Below are 19,634 nucleotides of genomic sequence, written 5' to 3' on the forward strand. Positions count from 1 at the left end.
TCCCTGCAGGTGATCAAAAGCATCAGAGTGTGAGTAAAGTGTCTACAGCTGAATAGCAAGTCAAAGAATGACTCCACTCACAGCATTCATACTATCTTTTGATCTCTCAGCCTATAAATCCTATGCCTGTACATTTCCCTCCACTTCATCAGGTGAAGGAGCAGCATTCCAAAGGTTTAGAATTATAAACCTGTTGGTTTATAACCTGGTGTCATGTGACTTCTGAGTTTGTACACCCCAGTCCAACACAGGCAGCTCCACATCCTCTTCTGTCCCTGAAGTTCTTTTTTTTCCTTTGAGTTCAGATTTTTCACTGACTGAACCAGCAGAGGAATCATCTCTTTTGACAATAAACTGACCCATTTCTTCTTATACTCCAAGAAGTAGATAGGTAGTATAAGTAAAGAAATTCCAAAAATATTCACTTTAAAATCTATGCTAAAGTGGAAGCACATCCAGGCAGACAGGCCAGTTCGACAGCTATTTCGATGTATGCCTCTTTATTGCATATGTGCAGTTTCTTCTCATTTCGAATGTTCAGTCCTGCACACGCACAGGCGCTGAATCTCCACACATGCATGCGATAAGAAGGCACTATGCAATGTAGTGCAGCTGAGAGTTTCACAGCACACTGCTCACCTTGACGTGGCATGAGTTGAAAAGTGCTGCAAAATAACTACAGAAGAGGCACTGTTCTTAGGTAACAAGACTTATTACAAAATAGCAATAAGTATAACTCTATTTGGTCAGGTATAATGACTTGGCCATTGGGGAGTTGGCAGGGATACATCTGAATCCTCCAAAACCTAGAATAGAAAACCTGTCTCCATCCTTGGAAGAATGCTAGGTCTCTTGTTGAAGAACTGTTGATCCTAGTTTTGATCTGTGGATCATTTATTCACTGGAGAATCTGTTCTCAGTCTCTCAGATCTTTTGTGGTTGTTAACACATAATGTTACCTGGAGGATTCATAATCTCTGGAATTTCTTTTCCTGGCAAGCTCCTGCCTTGTTGAAATAGGTACTTTCTTGTAGTATCCTGGATCAGTTTACAATTTTCTAAATGGAAGAGGTAATCTCTTCCTTGCAGTACCATGGATGCTTGGACCCCAGAGATTCTTGACTGTGCCCTAAATGTGTAGTCAGTGATGTTGCTCCTACAGCATCATATGCAGACTATCTCTCTCAAATTGTTGATTAGGCTGGGCATCTTCAGTCAGCTGCTGTGGTTGGTTGACAGTGAAAGTAAATTGTTTCAGACTCAGAGCTTCTGCTCATCCAGCATTATGTCACTAGCATTGACAGTCTGTTTTAGAAGACAGATGATTGAAAATTTTCATCAGTTCTGTGAAGACTTTGACCTCCCCTATACTGACAGTGTTAAACAGTTCTCTTATGACAACATAAGAGATCTCACTTGATTCTCTCTTTGTTTTTTGTTCTGTAAAACTGTAAAATCCAGTGAAATCTTCCACTGGTTCCTCCTCAGCTGGATGGATAATAATGGTTTGTTCCTGGGCCAGTGCTTGAATGACTCCAAACGTTTTGGTGAATTTAGGTTGAGATATACGTTATGGCTCAGAAGTGAAGTTAGTTGATTGCAAACAATGTGTTGGTTCTAGTATAACTTGCAGTATTCCTATGCTATGTGCATGAATACTTCCACTGGAGAAGATATGTGAGAAACTGCTAGGGGATCTCGTTAATCTAGATGAGCCAGAATTTGTCTATTTTAATGGGCATCCTGTCAGTTTTTATACTTGTGCTCAGGTGCAAGTGTAACCATTCCACAACAAAATGCTCCTCTCTGATCCAGGAAGCTGGAGCTCAGTGTTGCCTTATGTACTCTTTTAGAGCTCATCACACCAATGCTGACATGTCTAGCTGGGGGAACAAGGAATTGGTTTTAAACTAAAATGGGCAGTAGACGTAACTTTTATATAGAACTTGAAATGGAAAGTATACTAACACAGCAACTGACATGAAGGGTTGAGAAATACTGCGCTAAATAATGAGTCATTATTTTAAATGCTCTTGCATGGCATTCCCTGGGGTGAAAATTGTTAGAAGTAAGGCTTGAGACTCCAGATAGAGTTGAACCTAAATATAATTGTAAAAACAAAATTGAACACAAACTGCCGGAAGAAATTATGAAGTAATTAACTACTCATAGTGTTTGAATAGATATGTGAACTATTAAAATTTACAAAATCATTTGCAAGTCAAATTCATTCAAATTGAAACCATCTAGCTACCCTGTTACTGCTTACACATTTGATGGGTCTCATTTCCATAAAGAAATCAATCTGTATTTGTGCATATGTTGCATTGGGAATATAACATCAGCATTTGTTGCACACTTTTGTGTTCAACTTAGAACTCAAAACAGAATTTAATTATAAAGAATGAGATAATTAATGCAAATATTTTAAAATATTAATATTGTAATTTGAACAATTATCCAACCATCAAAAACGTTGGAATCAGGATTGTGTCAGGAATAGAAATGAAAGAAATTTGAAATATAAACCCAAACCATGTTAAATCCTCTCTACTTTAACAGAGGCAGGACAATGGCTGCGTGGCCATCCTGCTGACAGGAGGCAAGTTTGTCATCTCAGTACAATCATAGGCTACATGCTTTCATTTGAACAGTCATTCTACTTGAGTCACATTGACCAAGTGTCCCCTGTCTCAGGGAATACAACAACTAAAACGAGCTGAAACAATGACAATGAGCTAAGTGTTTTTATAGCACTGCTTATAGAATCATAAAATCATGCAGTGCAGAGGGGCCCTTTGGCCCATCAAATCTGTACCACCAAAAATATACGACTGCCTCTGCTAGTCCTACTTTCCCGATGAAACTCAGAGCCTTGAATGTTATGAAACTTCAAGTGCTCATCAAAGTACTTTTTAAAGATTGTGAGGTCTTCTGCCTCACCTACCCTCCCAGATAGTGCAGTCTAGACCCTCACCGCTTTCTATGTGAAAACATTTTTCCTCAAATCCCCTCTAAACCTTGTAGGCTTGTAGGTCAAGAGGAGTGAGAGGATTTTATGCAGGCCTAACAAGCTACTTAACCAATTCCTGAAGTCTGACATCACACCCCACTTTACTCCAAACACTATCTACTCCTCATGAAGCACCACCAATTCCTTTTCCAACCCATAACCTGGACCTTCCCATGATTTAGATACACAATCTTCCTACTTTCTTACAATCCCACTCTCCCTACTTGTCTTAGACCTTGACCTTACAAAGGAAACTTTCTGTGTAAAACAACCCACAGACAATCATTCAAATTCTTATGATCAGGAATCATAGGTGAAGTTGTCCTCCAGTTAAATTCTATGAAATAGTCAGAAAGACCATTTGTCTAGATCTCCCAACCTCAGAACTCAACTGGAAGTTCACAGATCTTGTGTTCCAGAAATATAAAGTAGGAGCCAAAATAGAAATCCAACTCATTATAGAGAGATTTTCCTGGGTTGACTGACCTTCCTCATGCCCATAAAGCTGTTAATGTTAAAAGATTAAGATCAGAATCTAATCACACTCCATAAATTTAGCAGCAAACCATAGCATAAAACACCTGATAATGATAAATAAACTTTGAATGGAAATCAAGTGTTGCAGCCCAACATAACTCCAAAGTGAAGCAGAATAAGACTATTTCCACAAGACTCTAACATAAAGTGACTAAATTACAATGTTATTCAAACCAAGTATGGCAATGGCCAAAAGTTAAAATTCTTTTTTAAATGTACAGTTGTTTTAAATGTGGCACCAATTTAAAGCACTTCTAAATTACAACTAAAATCCTATGGTCAAGAATTTGTTTTTATTCACTATATATGGCATCAATATAATTAAACTATTTCCTTTGTAATTCATTATATTTTGCCAGTTTCAGCCTCTAACTACTTTTGGTCACATTAATTTTATTCCCGGAAACTTTATAAACTTACTTTCCTGAATTATCATTCACTAGCCTCAATATTTCCTTGAATCTAGTTGTGATAGTCTTACCAGACCATGGCGCTGTTGTCGCATGAGAGAGGTAGTGGTTTAACCTGAGGTTCACCACACCTCAGGTGAGGGGAGAGGTTGAGAAGGAGAATACTTTATGGTAACTTCAGATGGTGTGGGAATTGAACCCATGCTGTTGGCATCACACTACATGCAAACCAGTCACCCAGCATACTGATCTAAACCGACCGACACTTCATTAGCTTAGAGCAGATAAGTTAAAACAACCAGAAATGAACTAATACAGAAAGAGAATACTGATGGCAACAGCCATCAATCAAATGTTATATCTCTAAAAAAGGAAGGAATGTCATTGCAATCAAAAAGTTAGAGACTCAGGTTCAATACTTCACTATGTTCAGTGTAGAAGTATGTGTACAACTATTTAAAAATGGTATTGTGATGTAAAATTAAAGAATTAAAACAGTTATCAAAGTGATATGTTTGCAGTTAAAAGAAGTAGTAGGATGTGAAAAAATTGCTCGATAGAAAATTTTATTTTGTTAACCTCCATAACTCTCTCTTAACTCTGAGAGATCCAACTCTTGCTCTGTAACCTCTGCTTGGTCGATGGAGCTTCCACTACTTAGAAGATGAAACAGAATCCCCAATGTCAGTCAACCAAGCACTGGCTTAATTTCCAGTCATTCTACATTAGAGAATGGAGTTGTAGAAAATGTGCTGCAGAAGGATGGAGTACTTTTGCCTCTTAGGTTAGCCCACAATTCCCTTACAATATTTTAAAAATAAATTCCTCTTGAGTGTGGAGTTACTGTTTGGAAGACTGAAAGTAAAACTGCTTGAAAGCCTTTGGAGGTGCCTAAAGCTGTGTCAATTGCACACAACACTCTCCCGTTAGCATTACTATCATGCAATACTGTATGGTTTGAAACCAGTTATTGACTTTTTTTTGCACATCGTTTCTGCCACATATAGGTATCAAGATGACACACAGGCAATCAAATACCTTGCATTCTTCTTTCATCACCTGTTCAATCACTTCTGATTTCATTGGAGGTTTGGAGTACTGGCCTGAGAGAAGTCCATGACCCAGTTTGGCCCTGTATAAATGTTCAGAATGCTCAGTTCAATTATCTACAACAAGTATACGTTTTCCTATTTCGTGTTATTTACAGTACCATTTTCAAATGCTTCTTCTAATGCAAAACAATTGTACATACTATTTATTCCTTGTGAATGCATTTAGGTTCCAATATTCTGACGAAATCGTAAATACAGTACATCCATTACTGCATCAATCACCTGTAGGATGCAAAGCCATTTTGGTTTTTAGGAACCCAAGATATAAATTCTGTGGAGATGTCAAGCAGAGGATAGAGAGTAAAAAAAAGTGGAATAAATTCTGAAATGGCATTAATAAAAGCAGGGATTAGGTCAGGTAACAAGAAGCAAATAGGTCATGGCACATTTAGGTGGCAAGGGATTGAAACTGTGGAAATTTTGAAATATTAATGACTTGTGACAGAGACTCATGCAAGCTAGTCTGGATATTGCTAGGGTTGGAGGGTTTGAACTATTGGGAAGGCTGAATAGGCTGGGGCTATTTTCCCTGGAGCATCAGAGGCTGAGGTGTGACCTTATAGAAATTTATAAAATCATGAGGGGTCTAGATAGGGTGAATAGTCAAAGTCTTTTGTCCTGGGTAGGGGAGTCCAAAGCTAGAGGGCATACATTTAAGGTAAGAAGGGGAAGATAATAAAAGGGACCCAAAGGGCAACTTTTTCACGCAGAGGATGGTACATTAAGGAATGAGCTGCCAGAGGAAGTGGTGGACGCTGGTACAATTACACCATTTAAAAGGCATCTGAATGGATACATTAGTGGGAAGGGTTTAAAGGAATATGGGCCAAATGCTGGCAAATGAGACAAAATTAATTTAAGATATCTGGTCAGCATGGACGAGTTGGACTGAAGGGTCTGTTCTGTGCTGTACAGCTCTATGAGTCTATGTTCACTCTCAGTAGTGCTCCCTCCAGTGGAGCAACTGTGAATAGACAAACGAAACAAACAGAATAATAAATTTCAGTCATTTAGCACTGAATTCAAAATATTGGTCATGTCATTTAGAAACATCATTTGATCACCAAGATTTAAAAAAATCTGCATTCCCAACAAGTTGTTATGATTTGTTCCTGGTGCTTTCCTGGTGAAAAATAAGTACGATTTGTATCCTAATGAATCATGGCTTTCAAAAACAAATAGGATAATTACCAGGACAGATAATTTGCAGTATTATGGTGAAGAGGGTGGGAAGTGGGACTAATTGAGTTGCAGTTTCAAAGAGCCAGCAATGACATATCAGGTCCAATGGTCTCATTCTGCAAAGTAAATATTCTTTGATTTGTTTACACTATAATTTACAGTCCATGTCCTGGGACCACAGTGGCACTGATACATATTATATCACAAGCAAGCTGACAAAGATAAATGGTACCATTCTCCTTAAGAAAGGAAATATTAAAAGAATTATGCCCATGTTGTAAAGTCATCAGAAATTACTTTCAACATCACTATTAAGATTTTTCATTTTTTAAAAAATATCTGTTCATAGAAAGTAGGTTTAACTGACTAGGCCAACATTTATTGCCCATCCAATAGTTAAGCAGTTAAGAGTTAATCACTCTGCTGTGGACCTGGAGTCACATGTAGACCAGACCAGGTAAGGATGGCAGATGTCCTTCCCTAAAGCAGATGGGTTTTTACAACAATGGTTACAGGGCAACCATTAGACCAGTTGTTTATCTCAGTTTTTAATAACTACAAATTTTATTATCTACCACAGTGGCATTAAAACCAATGTCCCAAACATTGGCTTGGGTTCTGGATAATTAATGACCATACCACTACAATGCTGTCTACTCTTGTAAAGCTATATTTCTGCAAAACATCCATGATAATGTTGGCATTTTAATTAATGTACTCATTTCAGAATTCTTACTCTCATTTGTTTTCAGAAGCTGTATAAAATTTTTCCATTCTTCAGAAGCCCAATATTAAAATATAACTTTAATCTCTTGGAAGTACAGAACTTGAATATTATTGAAAAGAAAGAAATGTCAGAAAAGACTTCCATCTTACACCCAGTAAGACAAACATAAGATGGACCACAATAGTTTATATTGAAGTAGAAAAGGGTGCTATGTTTAACAAAATGGGGTTCAACAATTTTCCCCTTGCACTCAGTCGTCCATGCGATTTTTTTTCTTTTTGCCATGTGCTTCTTTATGTTTTTTTTCTTTTTTTTGCTTTTGCACAAAGCTGTTCTCAATATCCTGGCATTTACACTCACTGGATAAAAGCTTTGTTTTTTTTACATTACAACTGCTACCAAAACTGTTACCTTTATAGTTATAGTGTCATTACAGCACAGAAAGATGCCACTTGGCCCAAAACTGTCTATGCTGGTCATAAGAATCAATCAGTTTTAATCACATTTTCCAGCACATGGCCCATAGCCTTGTATGCTATGATGTTTTAAGTGCTCATCTAAATATTTCTTACATGTCTTGAGAATTCCTGCCTCTACCAGCCTTTTAGGCAGCGACTTCCAGATACACACTATCTACAAGTGAAAAAAAAATTATTCAAATCCTCACTAAACCTCCTGTTCTTTGAAACTGTACACCCCTACACCCACCCATAAACATACACACACTGTCTCCCCATTGACTTTATCTATACCTTTCATAACTTTGTACTCCTCATTCAGGTTCCCACTCAACCTTCCCTGCTCTAAGGAAAACAACCACAGCCTATCTAGTTTCTCTTCATAGCTGAATCACTCCAGTCCAGGCAATATCCTGGTGAATGTCCTTTACCCTCTTTCTCGTGCAATCACATTCTTCTCTTAGTGTGATGACTAGAATTGCAGAGTACTAACGTTGTGACCAAACATTATATAGAGCTTCATCATAACCTTTTAGTTGTTTACAATTCCTTCATCAAAAAGCAGGTATCACAAATGCCTTTGGAACTATCTTATCTAACTGTCCTGAAGCTTTCAAGGATCAATGGAGATGTATGTCAAGGTCCCTCTGGTCCTCTATACTTTCTAGGGTACTTCCATTCAATATGTACTCCTGTCCTTCTCAGTCCTCCCAAGATAATATCACCTTACACTTTTCAGGATTAAATTCCAGTTTACAATGTTCAGCCCATCTACATCATCTTGAGAGTCCAAGGTTCTCTTCCTCAATATTTACTACACCGCTAATTTTCATGCTTTAAACTTACAAATTATGCCTCCTACAAGTATATCTAGATCGTTATTTTGCAGAACATAGAAAATTACCGCACAATTTAGGCCCTTTGGCCCTCAATGTTGTGCCGACCTGTGGAACCAATCTGAAACCCATCTAACCTACACTATTCCATTCTCATCCATATGCCTATCCAATGACCATTTAAATGCCCTTAAACTTGACGAGTCTACTACTGTTGCAGGCAGTGTTTTCCACGCCCCTACTACTCTCTGAGTAAAGAAACTATCTCTGACATCTGTCCTGTATCTGTCACCCCTCAATTTAAAGCTATGTCCCCTCGCGCTAGCCATAGCCATCCAAGGAAAAAGACTCCCACTGTCCACCTATCTAACCTTTTGATTATCTTATATGTCTCAATTAAGTCATCTCTCAACTTTCTTCTCTCTGATGAAAACAGCCTCAGGTCCCTCAGCCTTTCCTTGTAAGACCTTCCCTCCATACCAGCCAATATCCTAGTAAATCTCCTCTGAACCCTTTCCAAAGCTTCCACATCCTTCCTATAATGCAGTGACCAGAACTGTACACAATACTCCAAGTGTGGCCACACCAGAATTTTGTACAGCTGCTCATGGTTCTAAAACTCAGTCCCTCTACCAATAAAAGCTAAGACACCTTATACGTTCTTAACAACCCTATCAAGCTGTGTGGCAACTTTCAAGGATCTATATTCCTTGACACCAAGATCTCTCTGCTCATTTGAATCTTACTATTAGCCCAGTACTCTGCATTCCTGTGCAGAGTGAATCACCTCACACTTTTCCGCATTAAATTCCATTTTCCACCTTCAGCCTAGCCTTGCAGCTTATCTATGTCTCACTGTAACCTACAACATTCTTTGTCACTATCCACAACTCTACCGACCTTAGTGTCATCCACAAATTTACTAATCCATGCTTCTCTGCCCTCATCCAGGTCATTTATATAAATGACAAATAGCAGTGGACCCAAAACAGATCTTTGCAGTACCTCACTAGTAACTGAAGCATCTAGAGGAAACCCACCTAAATGTAAGGAGAATGTGCAAGCTTCACACAGATAGTCAGCCAAGGTGGAATTGAACCAAGGTCCCTGGCACTGTAAGGCAGCAGTGCTGACCACTAAGCCACTGCATCATTCATCAATATGTATGGCAAAGAGCAAAGGACCCAGTACCAAATCTATGGTACATCACTGGACGTAGGGTACCAGTCACAAAATTTTCCAGATTGCCCAAGATCTCATAGGCTCTTAGCTTCTTAACTAGTCTGCCATGTGATAATTTGTCAAAAGACTTACTTAAGTCCATGTAGTCTGCATGACCTGCACTACATTCATCTACACATCTAACCACCTCATCAAAAAACTTCAATCAAATTTGTTAAATCTGACCTCTCCCTGACAAAATCACAGTAACTATCCTTAAATAATTCTTGTCTCTCCAAGTGGAGATTAAATGTTCCATAATAGCTTTGTAATTTACTTTCTCCTGCTGTCTACCCTAGAGCTTCCCCTCTCAGACATAAAGCCTATCATAGTCCTACCTTCCATCCATTCTGAACGAGTCATATTCAACTCAAAACATTAACTGTTTCTCTCCCCACAGGTGCTGCCAGACCCAAGTCAAACCAACTGTTACTGTTGCCAAATCAGATTTTTAGAACCCACAATACATTCCTTCTATTAGAACTTCAGTTAGCCATTTTGTGCCAAGGATGCTATAAAAATTTGACTCACCCATCATCTGACTCAACATCTCAAATTATTTGCATGTCAGTAGTCACCATTAAAAATATTCAGTTTAGAGTTTAAATCAAACTCATTACCTATCAGCAAAATCTTTGTAAAAGGTGGAACTCAGAATAACTTTGCAACATTTCTACTGATTTATGAGCTATACATTGGTTTGTGTTTTTTTTAATTGCCTACTTAATGGGAGCAAACAAAATTATAAACATGCACATGATTATTTTAAATAAATTATTGACAGCTAACAATTACATTTGGGCACAGCTCAGCAAGTGCAGTATTGTTACAAAATTCAATACTTACATCTGTGTATCAAAATCTTGAGTTGGATCTAGAGGGGAGTAATCAAATATTCTTTGGAGGTTTCCAACGTATCTGCAATACAAGGGCACACTATTCACATGTAATAGCTTGGATAACAACAATGAGACTAGCAGAACACTAATAGTTATAAAAGAGGAAACCTGACAGTGATTTGGGCATCTGTAAACATGGAAGTCAGAGGCTGCTATCAGAAATGCGCCAGTCCGCTATACAGTCATCAATAGAAACCACTGCAATAACATGATCCTAGGGTACTTATCACTAGGTGTGCCCCAAACATTTCTATTCAAATGTTGTTAAGATTGATGCATTCAGGAGCAGTTGAAGTCTTAATTGCATGATAAGTGCAATCAAACTCCCTGGTCCTGAAAATATAATTTAACAAACATGGAGTTTAATTTTTTTCCAGTTGTTTATAGAATTCATAGAATATTAAAATCCCCACAGTGCGGAGACAGGCCACCAACCCATTGAAAAGCATCCCCCGCCCCACCCGATCCCCAAGATGGTGCCTTTACCATGGCCAATCCACCTAGCCTGCACATCCTTGAACAGTAAGGAGTCATTTAGCATGGCCAATCCACCTAATCTGCACACCTTTGGACTGTGGAAGGAAACGAGTGCCCAGCAGACATGGGGAGAATGTGCAAACTCTACACAGTCATCCAAGGCTGGAATTGAACCCAGGTGCCTGATGCTGTGAGACAACAGAGCTAACCACTAATTGCTAAATGCTAATTATTATGGTGCAGAAGACCATTTGGACAATTGTGTCTTCACTGGCTTATCTTTTCCCTGTAACTCTGGACATTATTTAAATAGGAACAACCATTTAATGCCCTTTTCAATGGCTCAATTAAATGTACTTCCAGCACACTTCTAGGCAGTAAAGTGGAGGTTTAAAAATATAAAATTAACAATTATTTTTACTTCTTCTCTGTTGCTTTACTCTCTTTTTCTTCATCCCATTTATTTTTCTCACTATTTATTTTGCTTTTGGGACATGATTTAAACTAACATGCATTATCTGTTTTAAAAGTGCATGTCCCTAATCTTCACTGGATTGGAAGAGTAGAGGTAGGACATATCCTGGATCCACAAACCTCAGGTAGTGTTGTTCTCAGGTTTTATTCTCAGGTAGCAGGGTTCACAGGAAGGCAGGCCAAACAACCAGGACAAAAGGATGCTGGCCCCAGATATGGGCTGGGACGCAGACCACCATCAGTCCACAAGCAATGTGTTGCACCCCTCACTCCACATACACTGTCCTATCCTTCTTTGTGAACTCATTATCCAGTCAAACTGTCCTCCTCTAATCCAGTCCCCATATCCCCTATGCCAACCCACACTCTAGTACCAACCACCAGCCTTTATAATGCCATGCTCTGCCAATTCATCTAGCACATAACCCCATCTATCACGCCTTGCCTCAAATATATTCAAATAAATATCACTAATGAAATAATTGTGTATTAGTTTAGGGGTTTGTGAGAACCTACTAGAAAACAGATCAACATCAACGGCTTCTTAGACAATACAGTACTATACAGTTGTGTATATATTTATACACAAATTCATAAAGCCCAAAGATTTGTTTAATGGAAACTGTAACATAAGTAGTAGTTAAACTTAACCATATGCTGATATTGTGACTGTTTGCATCACTGCCTTGTGTCTCTAGATTGTTGCCACTGGGATCACCAGTGTCACATTCCCATCTATGATATTAAACAACCTCCTAATAGCCAACTTGTGTGCAATCATTTTCACATTTAAGAACACATTACAGTTTTTAGTTTTAAAATGACTGACTATTGGAAATGTAACAAAATGAAAAAAAATGACATGGTAAATCATCTTTTTAAAATCTTAGTCTAAAATTCCGTCAGGTTACATGGTGGTAAATTGTGCTATAGTGCCAGGAACTAGAGAGGTGAAAGATTATATAGCAATAGAAACCTCCACGCACCTCTTTGCTGAGGAAAACAGCAACTATTTTATACTTAGCTGGTACCAAGAACCTATAGATTGAGTGGTTACCTGTTGCCCAATTCAAAATAAGGAGATAATAGCCTGGTAGATACAAACAATAACAAATTAACACCTTGTTTGGGTAGAAATGCAATACTATACAAATGTGTTTTCTGTACTGCCACAGCCATGGGAACTCCACCATGGGTCACTCATTGCAGACATCCATTTTTCAGTTAGTTCAATAAACTATTGCCCAGTGAGTTCCTAATATGGGCAAGAGTAGTGCTGAGCTTGGTGTGAAGAGATGAATTAACAGCCTGAGATTGTGATACTGTACAAAGGAAGTACAGTTTATTCTTAAATCCTCTCAAGTCCTTATTCTTAAGGACTTGAGAGGAGAGATGCTAAAGTGAATCCATGCAAGCCATGAAGGAACTGAATTGAGTCTGAGAAAGCCAAGTGCACTACTGGCCAAATGTGAGCAATGACATCAAGGACCACATCAGCCAATGCAGTGTTTGTAATGAACCCAGTGCTAATCAAGCTAGTGCATTACCAAACCCACTTGGCATTCCAGATAGGTCATTAATGAAGCTGAGAACAGAACTCTTCACTCACTCAGGAACTGATTAGACTGTTATTCTGACCACAGGGAATCAGAATAGCTGACTACAATGACTACCAGTGAAATTGTCAAATGCTTGCAAACATATTTCGATCATTACAGCATTCCAGACATTGTGATGAGTGACTATGACCCTTAGTTCATGTTGAACAAGTCAGCTACTTCATTAAGAATTGGGACATTCAACATCATACATCATCACCATAGTAACCCCAGTCAAATGGAATGGCTGTGGTGCCAATAAAAAATTACCAAAGGAATCAGAAAGAAATCAAGCACATCCAGCACAGATGTATACATGCAATATTCCCTCAACGCTCCACTCAAAGACCAAACATTTCTGTCAGTGCATCAACATCATTCCCAGCAATGACTTCCAGTTTTGGAGATCTATGCAGAATTAAAAATATTGAGAGGAAATATACTATAGAAGATCAGCACTGAGTGGAAAACATATCCCACTGAAGCCTTGGAAAGTAGTCCAGTACAAAGATTAATGGCATGCTGGACCCACACTAATCTACTAGTAGCTAAAAGGCTAAAGGAATCAGAAGTAGTAATAGGTATGAGCATCAAGATGAAATGTGACAGAAAGCCAAATTTCATTTTGTCAAAGCCATTGTCAGAGATGTGCACTAGAGAGCCAGGCAGGGTACAAATTTTCAACAATCTCAACACGAGTCAGTCCACATGACAACTGGGACCTTCACTGAGCTATTGTTACACTGATCATACAGATTTTTCTGACATTCAGATATACTCCAGCGACTGGAGGTACAAATGCATATCTGGACAGACTGAACATTCACTGAGTCAGCCAATCAGGAAGGTGAGAACTCGTCATCTGAACAGACCACAGATCAACCATCAGTTCCAGAGTTCCACGAACTCCAACAACAAAACGTTGAGTGTTTTCAAAAAGGAGATCAATATAGTTCTTACGGCGAAAGAAATCAAAGGTTATGGGGGAAAAGTGGGAATAGGGCACTGAGTTGTATGATCAAGCATGAACAGGTTGATGTTTCTAAGAATTTAGTGATGGAAAGGGATATGAATATATCGCAGGGCAAGAGTTATAGCTGGGGGAAAGGCAATTACAATGCGATTAGGGAAGATTTAGGATGCATATGATGGGGAAGTAAACTGCAGGGAATGGGCACTACTGTGGGTCCTTGATAAGTATGTATCTGTCAGGCAGGGAGGAAGTCGTTGAGTGCGGGAGCTGTAGTTTGCTAAGAAGTTGAAACTCTGGTCATGAAGAAGAAGGAGCCTTATGTTAGGATGAGATGTGATGGCTCAGTTAGGGCACTTGAGAGTTACAAGTTAGCCAGGAAAGATCTAAAGAGAGAGTTAAGAAGAGCCATGAGAAGTCGTTGGCGAATAGGATCAAGGAAAACCCTAAGGCTTTCTATAGGTATCTCAGGAATAGAAGAATGACGAGAGTAAGATTAGGGCCAATCAAGGACAGTCGTGGGAAATTGTGCATGGAGTCAGAGGAGATAGGGGAAACATTAAATGAATACTTTTCATCAGTGTTGACACTAGAAATAGACAATGTTGTCGAGAAGAGAACTGAGATACCGGCTACTAGACTAGACAGGATTGAGGTTCACAAGGAGGAGGTGTTAACAATTCTGGAAAGTGTGAAAATAGATATGTCCCCTTGGCTGAATGTGATTTATCCTAGGATTCTCTGGGAAGCCAGGGAGGAAACTGCAGAGGCTTTGGCTTTGATCTTTATGTCATCATTGTCTTCAGGAAAAGTGCCAGAAGACTAGAGGATACCAAATGTTGTCTCCTTGTTCAAGAAAGGGAGTAGAGACAACCCTAACAATTACTGACCAGTGAGCCATACTTCAGTGGTGGGTAAAGTGTTGGAAAGGATTATAAGAGATAGGATTTATAATCATCAAGTAAGGAATATGTTGATTAGGGATAGTCAACACAATTTTGTGAAGGGTAGGACATTCCTCTCAAACCTTACTGAGTTCTTTGAGAAGGTGACCAAACAGGTGGATGAGGGTAAAGCAGTTGATGTGGTGTATATGGATCTGAGTAAGGCATTTGATAATGTTCCCCATGGTAGGCTTTTGAACAAAATATGGAAGCATAGGATTGAGGGTGATTTGGTGGGCTTGGATCAGAAATTGGCTAGCTGAAAGAAGACAGAGGGTGGTGGTTGACAGGAAATGTTCTTTCTAGGGTTCAGTTACTAGTGGTGTACCACAAGGATCTGTTTTGGGACCACTGTTGTCTGTTATTTTTATAAATCTCCTGGATGATGGCATAGAAGGATGGGTTAGTAAATTTGCGGATGACACTCAGGTCAGTAGTTTTGTGGATAGTGGCAAAACGTGTTGTAGATTACAGAGGGGCATAGATAAGCTGCAGGGCTGGACCGAGAGGTGGCAAATAGAGTTTAATGCAGAAAAGTGCGAGGTGATTCACTTTGGAAAGAGTAACAGGTATAAAGAGTACTGGGCTAATGGTAAGTTTCTTGGTAGTGTAGTTGAGCAGAGAGACCTCAGTGTCCAGGTACAGAGGTCTTTGAAAGTTGCCACCCAAGTTGACAGAGTTGTTAAGATGGCATACAGTGTGTTAGCTTTTATTGGTAGAGGGATTGAGTTTCGGAACCATGAGGTCAAGCTGCAGCTGTACAAAACTCTGGTATGGCCACACTTGGTGTATTACATACAGTTCTGGTCACTTCATTATAGGAAGGATGTGGAAGCCTTGGAAAGGGTTCAGAGGAGATTTACCAAGATGTTGCCTTGTATGGAAGAAAGGTCTTATGAGGAAAGGCTGAGGGACTTGAGGCTTTTTTCATTAGAGAGAAGAAGGTTGACAGGTGACTTAACTGAGACATATAAGATAATCAAAGGGTTAGATAGGGTGGAGAGTGACAGCCTTTTCCCATGGATGGCGATGGCTAGCACAAGGGGAGCTTTAAATTGAGGGGTGATAGATATAGGACTGATGTCAGAGATAGTTTCTTTATTCATAGAGTAGTAGGGGTGTGGAATGCACTGCCTGCAACAGTTATAGACTCGCCAACTTAAAGGGAATTTAAATGGTCATTGTATAGGCATATGGACGAGAATGGAATAGTGTCGGTTAGATGGTCTTCAGATTGGTTTCATAGTTCGGCGCAACGTCGAGGGCCAAAGGACCTGTACTGCACTGTAATATTCTATGTTCTAAGTTGTTCCAGTACTGGGGTGGGGCAGAAACCCAGTTGGAGCGACTAAAATATGGAATTCTAGGAAAGATAAGCAAAATTCAGGAGCCAACATCTTCAAATGGCTGTGGTAGAGAAAAGGGTTGTAGGTGGAGCAACAGGGAATACCTTATAAAGATCAAATGTTATAACATGAAAGCTCAAAATCATACCTCAATAAAATCACAAAAATCTTACACAAGTACACATGAATGTCATTAAAAACCCACCTCCGCTGAAAGTCGGGTATGCTGAAGATTATCTGCATAACAGAGCTGAGGTAGCAGCTGTTTCCAAGGTTCTTGATTCCAGTGTATCCAGAACCATACATTGGCTTCAACTTCATACCGGATTCTTGAACCATCTCCCACTCACTGATTCGTGGTTTGATTTCGACAGGATTAACATTTTCTGACTATCAAAAAAGATGTAATAAATAATTAACTGATCATATACTTTCACAAATCTGCATCCAATACATCAACACTAACCATGACATAGTTGATACTGTATAGATGCATTTCTGACAATGAATCACAGATAACCTGTGTGGTGATACTAAAGACTCTAGCTGCTCCAAATTTCTGATGAAACCATTGTGTACATATTAGTTGGTGATTTCACAAACAAGAAAATTGTTAATGCTAACAAAGACACTATGACTGTCACTATAATAAGGCTGCCCTTCTAATTTTACAAAGCAGTTTTATAAACAATTTAAGAAGATATTTACAATATATGCCAGCGCCAAGTAGGTCATTAATTGTAATCAGGACAAAAATGTGAAGGGACATAGCTAGCTCAGTTAAAATCAGATATGTTTTATCTTCTCAACCTTCCTTTTAACTCCATTATGATTATTCCAAAAATTATGAACAAATTTTATTCCACCAAAATTGCTTGTTCCCAGCTGTAATAAGATTCATTATTTTAATGCTTGTCAATTGGTTTGCTTGTCAAAAACAAGTCATAGTATTTTCTACAGACCTTTTGCATTGTCAACATGTCAATACCAAAGTGCATCAAGTGTTCTGCAAGATTTGCATCTAGCACTGCTTCCTCTTCATCAAATGAGTATACATCTGTATTATAAACAAAAAATATGATACAAGTTTAGATTTTTAAATATTACACTTATACAGGCTAATAAAGCTAAAGTGTACTCAAGAAAGCAAACAGTATCTAAAATGTACACCCTTCTATGGTTTCTCTTGGATTTTGAGCACGGTTTTCATATATTATGAGCTTACATAGTGCAAAACTACTAAATAACAAGAGGTGAACAAGCTATATTTGGGGTTTGTCTTTTATATTGGTTCTACTCAAATCGCGAACAAATTTTGAAGACAGGATGGGACGAGAATCCACAAATATAGTCGTGAAGAGCAGCAGCAACCATGGTGCAAAGGACCCATTAGCTCCCAATGATGTGTCTGCTGGGATGAAGATGATTTCAGTGGGTTGTGTGGTGTGTACCATTTCCTTACATGGTCATGTTCCTGAAAGGCCATCCAGAGCAGACCAAGCTCTCTCATTAATCTCTCAGAACTGGAAACCAAAGGAAAAGACTACAACCATAGAAACAATAGAAAAATTAGGATTTGCTATTGGCTTTGGCATACTCAGACAATGTCTGAGTTTCCTCAACAAAGAGACTGCTGCAAGGTCCTAAAAGGCATTTGATTAAAATCTGTTATCTGGCTAAGACGGCATTTTCACAACCAACTAGATTTGTTTGATTGAGCTCCTACAACCTCAGATGACTTAGAGATAATTTATCATGAACACTCGTATTCGCCTTGTCTGCTTGCACCCAAGCTGTCCATGGATGACACAGTGTATCACTGTTTTTGAGAGGCAAAGTGAATGGAGCCATAGTTATTTTGTCATTGCCATATTTGAAAACTGTAAGATATGGCTCTGCTGGTGGAATACATCCGAATGCTCAGAAAATCTGAGGGGGTTTGAGAATTATGCAGTTCTTGTACTGCGAGAATGGGCATGTTTTTCAGAACTAATAATGCTTTTGAATTTTAATATGTAAGTAAAGGGGCCAAGACCCAGAATAAGGAAATGCTTGGGCACGAGGTAGCAACCTTTCTAGTGGGGACTGATCTGAAAATGTTTGGCACGCCAACAAATCTCCTTGCTCCCAAAAGCCAAAACAGACGTCAGCAATTTAGAGGAACTTTTCAACCCTAAGAATGTAGAGCTAGCAGAAAGCTTCACACTTTTATCCAGAAATCAGAAAAGTACTGAGACATTCAATGAGTACTTTCTGGCACTGGAACATTTATCATTACATTGAAATCTTGACACATACTTAGACTATATATAATCAGACTGATGTGTGTGTGTGGGTGAATGAAGGAAAGAATCCTGCAGTTACTGAACTCACATAACATTGTAATCGTGTTGGTGTTGTGTAAGATTGCTCATTCATGGAGATGTCAATCAACAATGCTTGGGAATTTCTTCCTATGCAAGTGTCTCATCCAGCTTTTGTTCACAGGTTTCTGCCAAGTCTAATGACTAGGTTTCCCCAGTTAGAGTGTTGGAGATAACGGGTTAGTGAATTACTATTACTGCAATGGCAACCATATGTATGCCATTTGTCCACAATTGCCTAACATCTCATCAAGTAGGTTTTGAACTTAACTGGTGTTCTCAGTTAGCAGTGCAGTCAGCACTGAATTTTCTCTTGGTTGAATATAGCTTGAGCACAGAAAGATCAAATGTTTAAATTTTAAGTAAAATGGCACTACTGCCATCATTTATTGACCGACAGACAAAAGAGAAATCATTCCGATCATAAGGGAAAACAATAGCATCCAAAGGATAGAATTACAATCTTGAAATTAATTCAGAGTGCCTAGGTAAACAGCAACTTGCTCTGTATAGCCTTTATGCCACCAGTAATCATTTGTACATTTGTACGTTCATCAACAGCATATAAATATGTGCATTGAGGTGACTGCAGATTGCTCCATTTTGAAAAGAGACATGACCAAGAGAAATTTCAGTAATGCAACACCAACACAGAGCACAGCTTAGTTCAATCCTACTTTGGTTGAAATTATATGTGCATGTAGACAAGTGCAGTGCAATATCCATTATAACAGCAAATCCAATTGCCCACCATTGTCGCAAGATATACTAACAATTCAAAGTGCAATGACTATTATTTTAAACTTTCAAATTAAGGAGAACAAGTGGTTTGATCAGCTATTGAATATTTTTACCAAAATTTTCAAGAACAACTATGTGGCCATAGTAGATGTGAAAGTGTACATTAGAATTAGGTACAAATCATATCATGCAACACTGGTTCCTTATACTCTCAAACCCAAGAGTGAGGAGGAGGCAAGAATCAAGAAATACATGGTGTATGATACTACACTGTGCACTGTGTACACTGATCACAGTAAATGAACAACTCCAATTGTAGCAGAGCC

General features: G+C 38.8%; 1 protein-coding gene across 4 annotated transcripts in view; it reads right to left on the minus strand.

Moving 5' to 3' along the window:
- usp13 (ubiquitin specific peptidase 13) overlaps positions 1-19,634 on the minus strand; it is a 110,800-nt gene that overhangs the window by 31,039 nt on the left and 60,127 nt on the right. For all 4 annotated transcript variants that reach the window (XM_072572570.1, XM_072572567.1, XM_072572571.1 and 1 more), the window contains exons 7-10: positions 17,167-17,261; positions 16,410-16,594; positions 10,343-10,414; positions 4,999-5,092 (exon numbers count right to left, since the gene is read on the minus strand). In XM_072572570.1, the coding sequence (XP_072428671.1) occupies positions 4,999-5,092; positions 10,343-10,414; positions 16,410-16,594; positions 17,167-17,261 (446 nt within the window). The remainder of the gene's footprint in view (positions 1-4,998; positions 5,093-10,342; positions 10,415-16,409; positions 16,595-17,166; positions 17,262-19,634) is intronic.

The sequence above is a fragment of the Chiloscyllium punctatum genome, chromosome 6 (genome assembly GCF_047496795.1).
Source record: "Chiloscyllium punctatum isolate Juve2018m chromosome 6, sChiPun1.3, whole genome shotgun sequence".
Taxonomy (NCBI): Eukaryota; Metazoa; Chordata; class Chondrichthyes; order Orectolobiformes; family Hemiscylliidae; genus Chiloscyllium; species Chiloscyllium punctatum.